The 14,247-nt window shown below is 39.3% G+C and overlaps 2 protein-coding genes across 5 annotated transcripts in view; both read left to right on the top strand.

Moving 5' to 3' along the window:
- Nucleotides 1-3,969: 3,969 nt before the first annotated feature.
- hoxb3a (homeobox B3a) overlaps nucleotides 3,970-14,247 on the top strand; it is a 28,631-nt gene continuing 18,353 nt past the window's right edge. For 3 of the 4 annotated variants that reach the window (XM_037255528.1, XM_037255526.1, XM_037255529.1), the window contains exons 1-2: nucleotides 3,970-4,098; nucleotides 12,371-12,624. In XM_037255528.1, the coding sequence (XP_037111423.1) occupies nucleotides 12,611-12,624 (14 nt within the window). In that variant the 5' untranslated portion in view covers nucleotides 3,970-4,098; nucleotides 12,371-12,610. Of the gene's footprint in view, nucleotides 4,099-12,197; nucleotides 12,293-12,370; nucleotides 12,625-14,247 lie in introns of all 4 variants that reach the window. The other variant, XM_037255527.1, reaches the window with a different exon arrangement.
- LOC119125252 (homeobox protein Hox-B4a-like) lies at nucleotides 6,747-9,873 on the top strand. Its single transcript, XM_037255537.1, has 2 exons — nucleotides 6,747-8,258; nucleotides 9,404-9,873. Exons 1-2 carry the CDS (start codon nucleotides 7,874-7,876, stop codon nucleotides 9,676-9,678), a joined length of 660 nt encoding a protein of 219 aa, XP_037111432.1. The 5' UTR covers nucleotides 6,747-7,873; the 3' UTR covers nucleotides 9,679-9,873.

The raw sequence follows: 14,247 nt of genomic DNA, 5'->3' as shown, positions 1-14,247 counted from the left end.
TATTGGATTAATGCAGAACTGAAACAATGGTATTTTTTTCTTCTTCCTCTTCTTATTTTTTTAGAATCCCAGAAAAAGTAAATGAATTATTTAGACACATTATTTAATTTCTTGTTTAATTATATATATATATTTCTTTTTTTTCCCCAGTCACTCATAAACATTAAACATAAACATTGCTCTTTTTTGTACTTATTGTTATAAATACAAAAAAGAGCAATGTTTGCATCAGAAATTGCAGCCGTGGTTTGCAGGAAATTTCGCTTCGGTAAACAGGAAAGCAAAAACTCCCCTTTTCCTTTTATACTTACTTCCTCTTTTCCTGACGACAGGAACTTCCTTCCCCCCCACAACAGGTATCCCCGAGCCCCATATTACACAGGTCCGTATATGAATCTGTGACGCAAATAGGCTATTTTTGAAGCGAAAAATGCTTGTGTGTGTGTGTGTGTGCGTGTGTGCGTGTGTGCGTGTGTGTGTGTGTGTGTGTGTGTGTGTGTGTGTGTGTTGTGTGTGTGCGCACCCCGCTGAACTGCAGAACTGCTTTTCCACCATTATTCGGTTTATGTACATAAGCTGTCTTGCTCCTTTGAGCCTGTACACGCTTGCCACAAGGCGCTGACCTTGCCCACACAGGTGATGACGAGTGGGTGAGTCACAAATGTGACTTGGCCCCCTTTTCTTTGCATTGTAGAGGTGTGTCTGGGTTTGTCTTGGAGTTGGACACTCCTGAAGCTTTTGTGGAGAGGTAATCAAGGAGTGTATTGTTGCATCTGAGAGACGTGCACACGGATGTAGGCATGACTTTGGAATGAATCGAGTATTTTGGTCATGTTGCGGTCAATTTGTTCTTCTACCATTGTTTGTGGTGTGTGTGGATCTGCTTGCAGTCATCCACAAAAAAATTAATGTTTGTTGGAGGCACATATTCATTCCTTTTGGAGTCGGCTAAAAGTATTTCAAATCCAACACATACACCTCACTCTAAATATTCCACTCGAGTATCCGAGAATCGCTTTCCTTCTGAACCGTGTCTTCTGCATACTAATGTTGGTTCATGAATAATGTACCAACCCGGAGTCATTGCGAGGTCACCAGACAGGCTGTAACTGCTCTGCACATGCGCAGGCCGTGCATGCGAGGAAAAGCCCATCAACCCCCCTCCCATGTGTGTTTGTTTATGTCACTTACACAGAGGAAAGAAAATAGCCTAACAACTCACTGCTTTTGTTTGTGCATCAATGTTCCCAATTTCCAGGTCACAGGGAAAGGAAGTTTACCTCAGGCAAATAAATTACATCCCAGGCCAGTTGGAGAAATCACACAGATTTGTAAAACAAAGGAGGGCTCACTTTGGACAACAATAGTGAATGGGTGGTTATTGTCGATGGTGGTAATATGTAAATGTTTATATTTATGCAAAAAATAAGGACTATGTCTTTCGTCAACTATTTCCTAAACCTAACGCTCCCCAACCTTTAATATTCCAAGGCACCTACTTTACATTAGACAGATTTCACATTCTACTACATGATTAAATAAATAAATGAATAAATAAATAGATTAATTTTAAAAAATATATTAAAAAAATAAATACATACATAAATTAAAAAAATATATAAAAATAAATAAATAATGATGACTGCTTCGTGATTTACTGCCAAATTTACTCCCTCAATTTGATACCTTGATCTTTAATTAAACACAAAATCTCATAGGATTTATACCTTCTACCATCAAATGGAAGAGCATTCCATTGTTCTGCCTGTCATTATAGATGAAAAAATATATATTTGCAATAATAAATACTATGTATAAGTGAAATTTAATCATTTCTTGAGACAATGAAGTCTATTACTACCACGACATTATAGCTGGGGATCCACCCAGTCCTTAATATGCTTCCAAGGAATTTGGTAGGATTTCCACTTCAATGAAATGAGCTGTGCTGAGGAATATACAACAACAAATGCAGCTCACCCCGCTGCCACCAGAGACCGCTTGAGACCGGGAGGACAAGATAAGCCTGCAGTTCTTAAACCCTGCAACTAGATAACGTCTCATATCCGCTTTACCATTCAAATGCATGTTAGAATTGCATCTCGCGGGAGCTCTTAGATGATGCACCGGTGTAATTATGACTTGAATTGTGAAGCGGTAGATAATTTCAGTCTGACTTTAATCAACTTTAATCTAGTGATGAGCTCTCAATGTAAAACCTTACATTGGCTGCAAGCCATTGTTTCACTCAGTTTCCTGCCCGAGGAAGGAACTATAGCACCCTAGCCTTATTATCAGAGCAGAATTCTTAGGTGTCAACTATACAGCTCGCAGCAGAAGGTTCAAGGAGTTGAAGGGTCAAAAGTTTACCGTCGTGCATGCGTGGGTTCCTCCCTCTCCTTCTTCTCCAAACCAATTGCTGTAGGCTAAGACTACACAAACATGGGAGGGAGGCAGAGAGGTATGAGAGAAATGATGACAGGAGGCAAAGGAGAGGTGAATACATGACCTTCCTTTTCCAGGGACAAAAGCATAGGGCTGCTATATATAAAGTATCGAGTTGAGTGAGTGAGTGTGGCGTGGATGGAAAGTAAAGGAGGTAACATTGAGGGGTTGGATGCGGAGATGTGTTTTGGGTGATGTGGTTTGGTGTCGATTGCGTATTTTGCTAACACCCGATAGCATCTCTAATGAGGCAAATATTTTTTCCCCCGTACATAAAACCAAATATTAGTGTTGTAAATATAATAATAATGATAATAATAATAATAGTTGTGGTATGGACCTCCCACAGGTCAGTCACATGAACTGCATCCTTCAACTATCAAATTTTAAGCTTGCAATATTCCTATTGTTAGTCATTTTGCGTTTCGTCCTTTGCCTGCACCCAAGTCAGCTATAAAATATCAGATGCACTGGTAAAAACTACATCATGGAGGAACCCATCTTGGTTCATCCTGAGTTCACCATTGATTGGGTTTAGTTCGCATCGCTCGCCTGTCTGTCTCCAACCTGAGTAATAACCATGTATTTTTTTTCTTCCTAAAGCATGATACTTAGATGTTTTGTACAAGAGTATGTGATCAAATGAGCACGATGCAAACACAAATAATAAGAAAAACTTCCTCAAATGTGTTAAGGTGTGCTCACCTCAGTACAGATTAAAATGCAAAAAAAAAAAAAGACCGAATTTAGATTTGAAATCATCTTTAATACTGTTTTTGTTATAAAGCCACAGATCTCGTGTGTGTCATTAATAGTTTCACTCCAAAAGGAAATGAGAAATGACATTCAAAGAGAAGAAAATCGGTTTTAGAGAATAATATAAAGACCAGCCCACCCCCACTGCAGCCATTGGCCATTTTTCTTCAAATTAATGACTCCCAATTCAATTTGCTATGACGGAGGGAGCGAAAATCACAATGCAGAACGACGGAGTAGGCGAGAGAGATGGGCTAAGTGGCAGAAAGAAAGGAAGAGGAGAGGGGGGGCTGGAGAGAGATGGGGGGGGGGGGGGTATAGGGGCTCTTGCTCGGGGTGAACGGGAGGTCAGTAGTCACACCATGACGTTGAAAACATGGGGACGAGCCTCCTCCTTTTAACAAAGCCTTACCGCAGATTAATTGGAAAACTTGAGTCCACACGTACACGCACGCGCGCGCGCGCATACACACACGCACAATGTGAGTCAATGCCTTGGAGAGCACGCAGTACTCGGCAGCCGTGAGCCTTCAACAGCTAGCTTGCATTAATCGCAGGGAAATACTGCAAGAGATGGTTGTTTTTAGCACCTATAGTCTGCTGTGGTCGCTACTGATCTTTTTTTTTTTTTTTTTTTTTTTTTTTTGAGGAGTGTGTGGAAAATTACAGCGACTGACTTCCCATTTCTCCTTCTAGTTTGTAGACACCTTGTGGAGACGTCGAGGATCTCCGTGAAAAAAACTCTTGAATCTTGATGTCGCAATGGATGGGAGAGAACGCATGCTGAGAATACCGGAGTTGCGGATCAACAATACGAAAAGGATGCGTTTTAAAAAATGGGATAAGATAAGAGGGTGGAAAAGTGGAGCTGGAGTCGGATTCGAGAGCTACGAAACAGTGAGTATAAAGCATCCTGTTAGGAGGGAGGGTGGGTGGGTGGGCTTTGTCATGCGTGCGCTTGCGTGGGTGTCAGGTGATGCTGCATGGTGATGAGAGGTTATGGGATACCACGTGCTGCAGAATTGTCTATGGCTTCTTGTGATTTAATTAGAACATAATTTATCAGCGAAATTAAGTTGAATCGCCATTTTGCAATTACATTTTTACAAATCAATCATTTTGCATACACAAACCACATTGTCACTGTTTTGTATTTTTTTCTTCTATTTCTTTTTGTAAGTTTGCAGCTATGATTCGTTTAATTCACGGTGAGGCCTGAGAATTTCTCATTTTTCTTATTCTGTCAGTCACTCTCCATAACAAAAGAACGAGGGATGAGTCTAGGTTTATTTTTCACACTATCCACAATGGAGCAAAACTGCATTTTTCTTATTTGCCGTTGCCACTTCTTTGTCCAGTGATTAATATTTCAAAACAATGACAAGACCAGTGTTTGCAAACAAGATCGATTGTAATATATTCATTTATATTTCACTCAATGTATAGCTTTAAAACCAAATGATTATTTTGTTTAGATGTAAGTATTTTTACACACACGCACCCGTACACACACGCGCGTGCACGCACACACCCGTTCACGTGCACGGAATAAGTTACAAATGCCAATATCATATTTATTGGCAGGAAATGATTTATACATTTGTTTTTGTTTGGATAAATTCGAAATTTGCTTTGTTTTGGCTTCCCTTTCAAGTAGCAGCAACTCCTAGATAAAACAGACAACATCCGTGAACATTTAATATTTAATTGAGTTAACAGGCCGTGTAGGGCTTCACATATCGGATTTTGCGATGTATAGGAATAAATTACTAATCCAAAATGTCATTTTGGAGCATTATTTGAAGAAAATGATTTTTTAAAAATCAGGGAAAAGGTCAAGTTGAATAGCATCAGTGTTTCCATTATTATTATGCTAAATTTCGTACATGGCCTCACTAAAATGTATTGATTTCTTGATGCCATTTGTTACGTTATTGAATGACAATTGTAGACAGCCTAACCCTGACCGTATACACAAAACAAACAAAATACGATTCAATATTAATTCCATACAACGTAGCCATTTTACAACCATTACCCACAAATAGAAGACTGAGTTAAATAAGGTTTTCTTTCCATTTGTCTTCAAGTCATGTTTGGATAGTAAGTATACAAATATTTAGTTCGGTTCACCAAATATACCCTAGCTGGTGAGTGACTCTGGTAGCAAAGTGACCTCCATGTGAACTACGTTGTGCAGCCTAAACAAAAGCTGCTGCTGACAAACTTGACATAGGCAGGGGGAAGTGTCACAGTCACACTCAACACACCTTGATCGATATACTACCTGGGATGAAGGCAGCGGGGGTCAAGTTGAATGCTCCCACACCTGGAATTGAATAGAATGGAATAGAATAGCAGTTTTGGTGCAGTGTACATAACGAAAAAAAAAAAATTCGCGGTTCGTTGCAAACGCATAACCTCTCCTTTAAATTGAAGTGCTGTCTGCTCATTGTTCAATTGATGTATGATGTATGACGTATGATGTATGATCTACTGAAAACGGAGGCTGCCTAAAGCAAGGGACAAATAATATTGGTGGCACAAATATCAATGTGGGAACACTATTGCATACCACACAATTTAATGTGCAAGAAAATATATCTAATAATAAAATGTACTTTACAAGCTGCACTGAAAAAAAGAAAGAAAGAAAACAAAAAACATATACACGAATGCAAAAAAGAAAAACAAACTAGAAAGAAATGAAGAACTAAGGATGAACCATGCATCCTCAATTAATTCTTTACTACGAAAATTAACTTTAATGAACATATTTTCCTGACTAGGTTCGAACGGAAGTCATTTGCGCGTTCATTGTTCCAACATGCATTTTTTTTGTATGGGCTCCTGTTAAAACATGTATATCTACACATATCTAATATTTCCATGTGTTTAATTAAGTAATTCTTCGTCTTCTATTATTATTATTATTATTATTATTATTATTATTATTATACCACATGAGTGCATGTACAATGTTTCTTTCTTATGATTAAATGCTATAAAATACAATTAGTATTAAATTAGTATTAATTATTAATACAATTAGCATTAATTTTTTTCTTGGTAAGCATATCGGCTAGTCAATATTTTTTTTGCATTGTTGTGTGACGTATATTATTGCTTATTGTGTCAGTGTGGTTGAATGCTTCATGTCACTATATAAACAAGCAAATTACAGATGCATACCTCGTACTTAATCTCCCCACCCCGCCAACCGCAACCCTTTTCACTTGATGATTTAGTTGGTTGCTTGATAACACTGCGGCAGTGGTGACAAGGAAGTGATGCGTCAAGCGAGCAATTTTTTTTCTTTCAGTCTCGTGGGCAACATAAAGTGAAGGTTCAAGACGGCACAAGTGCAAAAGTGTTTTAAGTTGAATCTCATCCCGTAAGCAATAATTATCGTTTGACGCAGCAAAGTGAGATACCCTGTCTTCTATATCTACCCTGTAGATCCGGATTTGTGTCAAAATTTTAAAAGCAATCACAAATTCGCTTCTAGGGGAGTATATAGTTGATTTATACACGACGGCACCGATGGACACTGTAAGAATAGCGCTTCTTTTTTGTCTTTTAGCAAGCTCTCTCTAATTTTTTTAGCATGGATTTCAAATCATTTGCCACCAGAGGAGCCTTTTAGCAAAGTCTCCATTGTGTCAAATGAAACATTATTTGGACACATTAAATTGCCTTATCTATGCTGTAATTATCGACGTTCTTAATTTTTTGTCATCCATCCATCCATCTGAACCACTTCTTCGTCATATAATATTGGGACATGTTATGCCTAAATGAGGCATTTAAATTATAATTATATCGGTATTGTTGATTGTATTCATTGTATTTAGCTGCATGTATGATTTTAAATTAAGTTTCGTGGACATAGGCATTACGATTTAGTCAATTTGTGACTAATATTGCTTCTTGAAAATAGTCCATGGACAAAATATTGCGAGTGGAGGTGTGGACTAACCATGTCAGTGATGTTAATATATGCGCGTGTGTATATGTGCGATTTTAACATGGCAGCAAATTTAAATTACTGTAAGTATATTACAGATAAATATCAAATGAAGGAAGCTGTGTAACCTTTTATGGTTGATGAATTTTTTATCGATCCCAAACTGGATATAGAGCTGTGTCTGACAGCTGTTGGGTGGTCCATTTCTCTCTCCCTCATTAACACTAATTTACAAAGACTAAATTGATCGGGGGGCGATAATCAATAGAATATTCACAGGCAATAAATTGCAAATTTTAATCGAACACATTTGATTTCCAAAATTTGATAGTAACTCATGCATGATATGCTTCTCTGCATAATTTCAAGGGATTTAATATATAGTGGGAGGTATTTACATGCAGGGCAGCATGCGCGACGTGGGGAGCGTGGCGGGCAGTGAAAGTATTGGGAAGACTTGTTTGTGACTGCACACAAAATGAGCATACAACAAGGCGCGTGCGGGGCAGTGTGTACACTTAATCTCATTTCCTTGTCCACGCTGCGCGTCCCGCTCCAGTTCAATTGGCTCGCTGTAGTCACATGACCGCTTAACTTTCTTCACTTGACAGAAAAGTAGGAGGGTTCAGCGGAACAGGAATGACCGACGAGTAAAGGGATGCGGTATCAATTTTAGTTATATATTATGTACAAGGAGTGGAATAAATGGTCATGAGCTCATACTTGATCAACTCCAACTATGTGGATCCTAAATTCCCACCCTGCGAGGAGTACTCACATAGCGATTATCTACCCAGCAACTCTCCGGATTATTACGGCCAAAGAAATGAAACCACCGCCTTTCTACCGGACTCTGCTCTCTACCATCAGCAGGAGCGATCGGAGCCACAATACACGCTCTGTCAGCCTGCCTCGGTGGTGATGCCCCCTCGTGGCCTGGCTATTCCTCAGATTGGAGTCGACCGAGACTCAGTGACACCCAGCCCGCCTCAGTCGCGGGAGCAGCCGCCCCTCAGCCGAAACAGCCCCGAAAACACCAAAAATGACCCAGTGCTGTATCCGTGGATGAAGAAAGTCCACGTAAACACTGGTAAGTGCTGCATACAAACTTCCTTTTCTTGATCTGTAGTCGTCCGCGGTCACAATCTACGGCTTTCTCTCGGGTTCGACTTGGACTCGTAGTCCTTGGAGATTTACGATCGTCTGTTTGCACGGCCAACATAATTACACCCCCCATAAATTTTTATTACACCTCTACGCCGAGCTGCCTTTTTGAAGTCCGATCTCAGGCTCGAGTCCTTGCTTTATGACAACGCAGACTGAACTCATAAGTTAGGTTTTATGCTGTGGTAATTTGATTTTAAGTGGTAGGTTTGTATAAACTGTGCGCTCCACACTGTCGAGCCTTCCTTCCCCACTCCATGTTCAAGGGGAGTGGGAAGTTTTATGGCATCTGAAATATTCCTGTTTATGGAGCACGCCGTAAAACACTAATGCAAAAGCAAATACCGCAATCTATTATATCTTCTCAGTGTTGTCGTTGGCGAGGTGACTACATATGGCTTGTTCGTTCGACGATGTAAAGGCAATTTAGACCACTCATGTGTTCGCATGGACGTAGTGCAGTTATAAAATAATGGCAATTTCTTGTTGCTTTTTTAGAGGTTCATTCATTCAGGACCACCCTCCCACCTCCATGTTGGCAGAAAATCAACGCCCCTTAGCTTGCTGTGCGTCGTAGCCGTGCAGACGCAGGGGGGGAAAAAAGCGCTCCTTAATTTTATATGCTTATCATTCCTGCTGGTCCCAATAATTAGATCATTCTGTAGTATTGTTGCAAAATAGTGCAGTTCACCACCACAAAATGTACATTTGATCTTAATTTTTTGTATACGATCAAATTTCTTTTGTCACCGTGTCGATGGAGGTGGGGGACTGCTTGCTGGGGGCATTTAAGATCACGTGATACGTGTAGTCCCTTGACATAAGCGCTTTTTTTAATCAATAGAAAGAAAATCACGACCATTGATGCTACTAATATTCTTATAATTATTACTAAGATTGCTAATTTGCATATAGTAGCATCCCTCCCCCTTTACCCCATCACATGTAGGAAGCACATTATTATTATTATTATTATTATTATTATTATATAATAATATAATTATTATTAATGTTGTTGCTGCTGTTCAGAATATGAATACGGTAACACGTTACTTTATTCTTTATTCACAGTAAATTCAAACTACACAGGAGGCGAGCTGAAGCGCTCTCGGACAGCTTACACCCGCCAGCAGGTTCTGGAGCTTGAGAAGGAGTTCCACTACAACCGATACTTGACGCGCAGGCGCAGGGTGGAGATAGCGCATACTCTGTGTCTATCCGAGCGCCAGATCAAAATCTGGTTCCAGAACCGGCGAATGAAATGGAAGAAGGATCATAAATTGCCCAACACCAAGGTCCGCTCCGGGAATAACACAAACGCTCAAGATTTAAATGGCTCCACCTGACCATGCACATGCAGAAATCGAGTCCATCTGCTCTTGCCGCATTTCCGCCACCCAAAACGAAGCTGTAAATAAAAACTGTGGACCGGAAGAACCTTGACTGACTTGGAAGCTTGCTTGTATGCGTCGTCAGTAATCAGCCGGACACAAAAGGGAGTTCACCGTTCGAACACTATTGACAAAGAGCCCGATTGAAAGAATCATGTTCTTTTCTGCCGACAGAAAGGCATTTTCTTCATTTTAATGCTAAATTTGGAATAATTTGTTTATTCTGTGACGATAAGCTGAAAACATTGGTGAATTGATTAAAAGTGGTTCTGCACTGGCCACACAACATACCATAAATAATATAAAAATATGAGCTCTATTCACGTGTCACCCCGCTTTCACAATGAAAGACTTTTATTAATAATGCGATCAAAATATCTATATTTATTGAACAATTCTTTTTACGTTTATTTTCATTTTTAATACTCATCATTGGTCGCAAAATATTGATTTAGATACCGAGAATGACACAGAGCGCTGTCTGTTGATAACATCGACGTATAACAGACTGCTCAGACAAAGAATAGGTTCAGTAGTCATGATTGTATAACAGTATTAGACACTTCCGGAAAAAAAAATCGGTTACATTTGATGAATATGTAGTAAACTGAGGCAATCTTCCACTCTTTTCCTCCAAATAATCACATGATATATGAGTTTACCATTTCTTAAGCTTATGCAATCAATGCACATGTTTGAATTTAGTAACTCCAAATGACTTTTGGGTGCGTATTTGTATCATATCCCAAGTACGCACTAAATTCAGCGCTACAATATTACCTCAGCTGCACGTTTACGTTTGATTTCAGTCTTCAATGAAGTGACGCATTTCAAGCAGTCTTATTTGGAGTATTATATGGCGAGTTCGATCAAATTGCAATAAATTGCTCCGTAAAGCGCCTCTGTACTTTTCAAAAAGCAAATGTGGCATTGCTCTATTCAGAGACATCATAAACATGAAGCCTTTTGTTGCATGAATTAATCATTTGTTGTATGAAATACGCGCACACGGTGTCGCTCCGTGTTTTATTTAAACGAAGTGTTATCCAATTTACATTCCAAAGATAATTATTGTTCATAATAATAATAATAATGATAATAATAATAATAATAATAATATACTCTCGTATTTGATTGATTGATTGATTGATTGATAATGTTGAAGGTGTTACCTCACGGATATGTATATCGCATTTGTGTTTATATGCTGTCTTACTTGCTATGATTTGTAAATACAAAATAAATACATGTCTGAAAATGCGTTGTTTTCCATTATCCTCTATTTTCCTTTCAGAAGTTATAATTTGGTTCTGAAGTATTTCCCTTTGAATATTATTTCATATTATTGACAGCTGTCATGTCTAGCAAATGCAATGTTGTATAAAAATGTGTATAAATGTGTCTACAATTACATAGGCTACTACAAAATGCACTGTTCAATATGATTTCAATGTTCCCAAGAAACACAAAACCCGATTGTCTTGAGAAATCAGAGACTCACGATGATTAATTTTGCCTTGCCGCTAGTGATCTTGGTACATTACGTCCTGTAATCTCGTTTTAAATCACAAACCGTATTCTGTTTCGCCCCCTTTCCTCTGTTAATTTAACGTCAGTGTGCAGCACATTGAACCATTTGAATAATAATAATAATAATAATAATGAAAATGAAATTTGATTGTAGCCTTTGAATGCGTTAATGAATGTATATTTCTGCACAACCGTTTTTTTGTTTTTTTCCAGCATAAGCGTTGAGTGCGCATGTGTGTTTTAGAGGGAAAGGGTCGGCACCATAGCTCAAACCCTGACAAGCAAATAGATAATCAACAAGACGAATGACTTCTTTTGTAAGGCTCGGCTCCCGTATTAATTTTCATTTTCTTCTAGAGCAGGTATCGAAAAATAAAGAGCAAGAGAGGGTGTGGGGCGAGAAAATACCATTCCTCTCGATGAACTTTAAACTAAAAATGTGCCCCCTAAATTGGTCCACTCGTATTCCTCGGCCCAGAGAAGATTCCCCATTACATGTTGGCTGATTTCTCTCCGGGCCCCTTGCCAAAGAGACTCCCCTTGGCCATTTATCTATTTTCTTCCATTTATGAAAGCCTATTGCTCCGTAAAGAAACACGCCCAAATATATGTTCGAATACCCAACAAAACAAATTTAAATAGTGTCGCATATGCTTGACTTCCTCTTGCATCTTTACGTGCACCTGCTTTTCCCATCTTTTATGCATGTGACAACATGGGCACGGATTTACCGCGCGCTAAATAACAATAGCATACTACTTCAAATACGTGCATAACCACAATATTTTATAATATATCAAACATTCTCAGAATCTTGCCCCTCAGTATTTTATTTAATCTTGAAATAAATGATCATCTGCGTGCTATGGTTCCCCAAAATGGAATGAGATGCATTCGAAGTCGTTTTCAAACACAGCTGGACCTTCTTGCTTTCTTTTAATGAGGGAATATATTTTAGTGAGGATGCCCTCGCCTTGTGAAAAGTTCACCTCCATTATTGGGAAACAGGAGAAAGAGGACTGCCCCCGAGAAGAAAAATGTGAGAATTATACAAAAAAATAATCATTAATCACTAGTTCTTCTTAAACCCTTTTCTTTTTCTATTGTCATCTCGCAGCTTCCTCCAAGGCCCCTTCTGTCAGGAGGTGCGAGGGGCCAAGGAACAGAAGAAAAAAGAAAGAAAACGTCTAGGAAGACATCCCCTCCTCCAACACAACAAGAAAGATTTTTTTTTTTCCTACTGATTCATTCACGGGCTATTTTTACGCCCTTCGAGAGTAGAAGACAGAAAAACAGTTTTCCTGCTCATTGGAAAGAAGATAGGAACTCGAGAAGATGGCGAAGAGTTTCATAAACAATGTGCCTTGCAAGGTAAGGCCTGGCGTAGTTTTAACATCTCCGGTTTTGTATTTTGTCTTCCTTGCTTGTTTTGTGATGGCTCCTTGGCATTTTAATGGTTTTATTGCCCTGTGCGAATTAGAAGGCTGGTGTTATTTTTGTCTTTTTCCTTTTGTGTTTATGTAGCATGTGACCGCCCGCCTCGGCGTTAAAGCGTCACTTCTGCATTTGTCACTCACATCTGTTTTAGTGCGTATTTGATACTTATTAAATATGTTAATTTCAATTAAATACACAGGCACACACACACGAATTGATTCTGCATGGTAAACGGTTATTTTTTGAGCCAAGATTTCTTTTTTTTTAATGACTGCAAACGATCGCAGGTCCGGCTTTCTTGCATGGGCCTGTGTGTTATCTATTGAACAGAGCTGCCGTTTGACCCCGAAAGAAATCAATCTGATCAGATTAGAAATAAAAGGGCAAAAGCTCTGGTGTGTCTCAAGGGGATGGAAGCCGCTGCTAGATTCAATACTCGGAGAAGTGAGCGAAACAAATGGAAAAATATGCAGTTGCGCAGCATAGTGTGTTGCGGATTGATGATTGTCCGGGGCCGGTGGTCAGAATGGGTTCAAACAGGGGACACGTTTTTCTGACCGATGAGGTCGAGTGACTCTGAAGCAAGAGGCTGACCTGTGGTTATCCCCCCCCTCCCTATGTTACCCGCCTTGACCTCGCATGGGCTCTACAGCCTCTGCTCATTCGGACATTCCCAGACCTCCTGAGGCCCTGCCTGGCCCCTTAGTCATAACATGCCGAGTTTAGGGCACTGTAAACCACGGAGAGTCAGAGACAAGGAACCCAATCACCTTTGGAGAGGTCAGATTCAGGTCACAGTTGAACGGCTAGATTGATAAATATCCAGTCACATAGATATACACTTGATAAAAATAGACATCGGTGATACCGCAATAAAGTACTCAAATCAATTTGTGAAAACCAACCTCAGCCGAAACAAGTTGATGTGCATACAGCAAAAGATTATCAAACATAAGACAATTCAAGATTAAATAAAAAAAATTGATGCTGGGGAAAATCTTGTTTAGCTGGTTCACTGTATGTGCTAAGATGCTGCGCAGACGACATACCAAAATATTTGAGATAACTGCGCTTGATGTAAAAACAGGTGCAACTTCATTTTCACACTGCGTGGGGCAAATTGAGTTAAACGTGTTTGTGAATACGGTGGACAGCATTGTGTGTGGATATGCCCAGCAAATCGAGCACATTTTCTCTTTTTTTCTCATTGGCAGATGTGCAAATTTGGTAGAAAATGTAGAACACATTTTATACTAACCATGTTTAACTTGTGCAGGTGATTTTGGTGATTTGGTGGACATGTGGTGGATGTCATTGTATTTCATTACTGAGCATGGGACAGTGCCTCTGAATCACTGAAGAAATCAATTCATTGAACAAATTATGACCATTATCATAATTTTTTTTATGGCACCCCTCTGACCATGCAACACAACTATTTTGTGGGGTGGGTGTCACATGGCCATAAGGTTGTGGTTGCAATATGTGGGGGAGGGAGGGGGAGAGAGAGAGAGAGAGATAAGAGATTTAGTAAAAATAGTTATTTAAATATTTTTA

Source organism: Syngnathus acus, chromosome 8 (genome assembly GCF_901709675.1).
Source record: "Syngnathus acus chromosome 8, fSynAcu1.2, whole genome shotgun sequence".
NCBI classification, from domain to species: Eukaryota; Metazoa; Chordata; class Actinopteri; order Syngnathiformes; family Syngnathidae; genus Syngnathus; species Syngnathus acus.
Note: the sequence above shows the minus strand (reverse complement) of the source record. Positions and strands in the feature narration are given on the sequence as shown.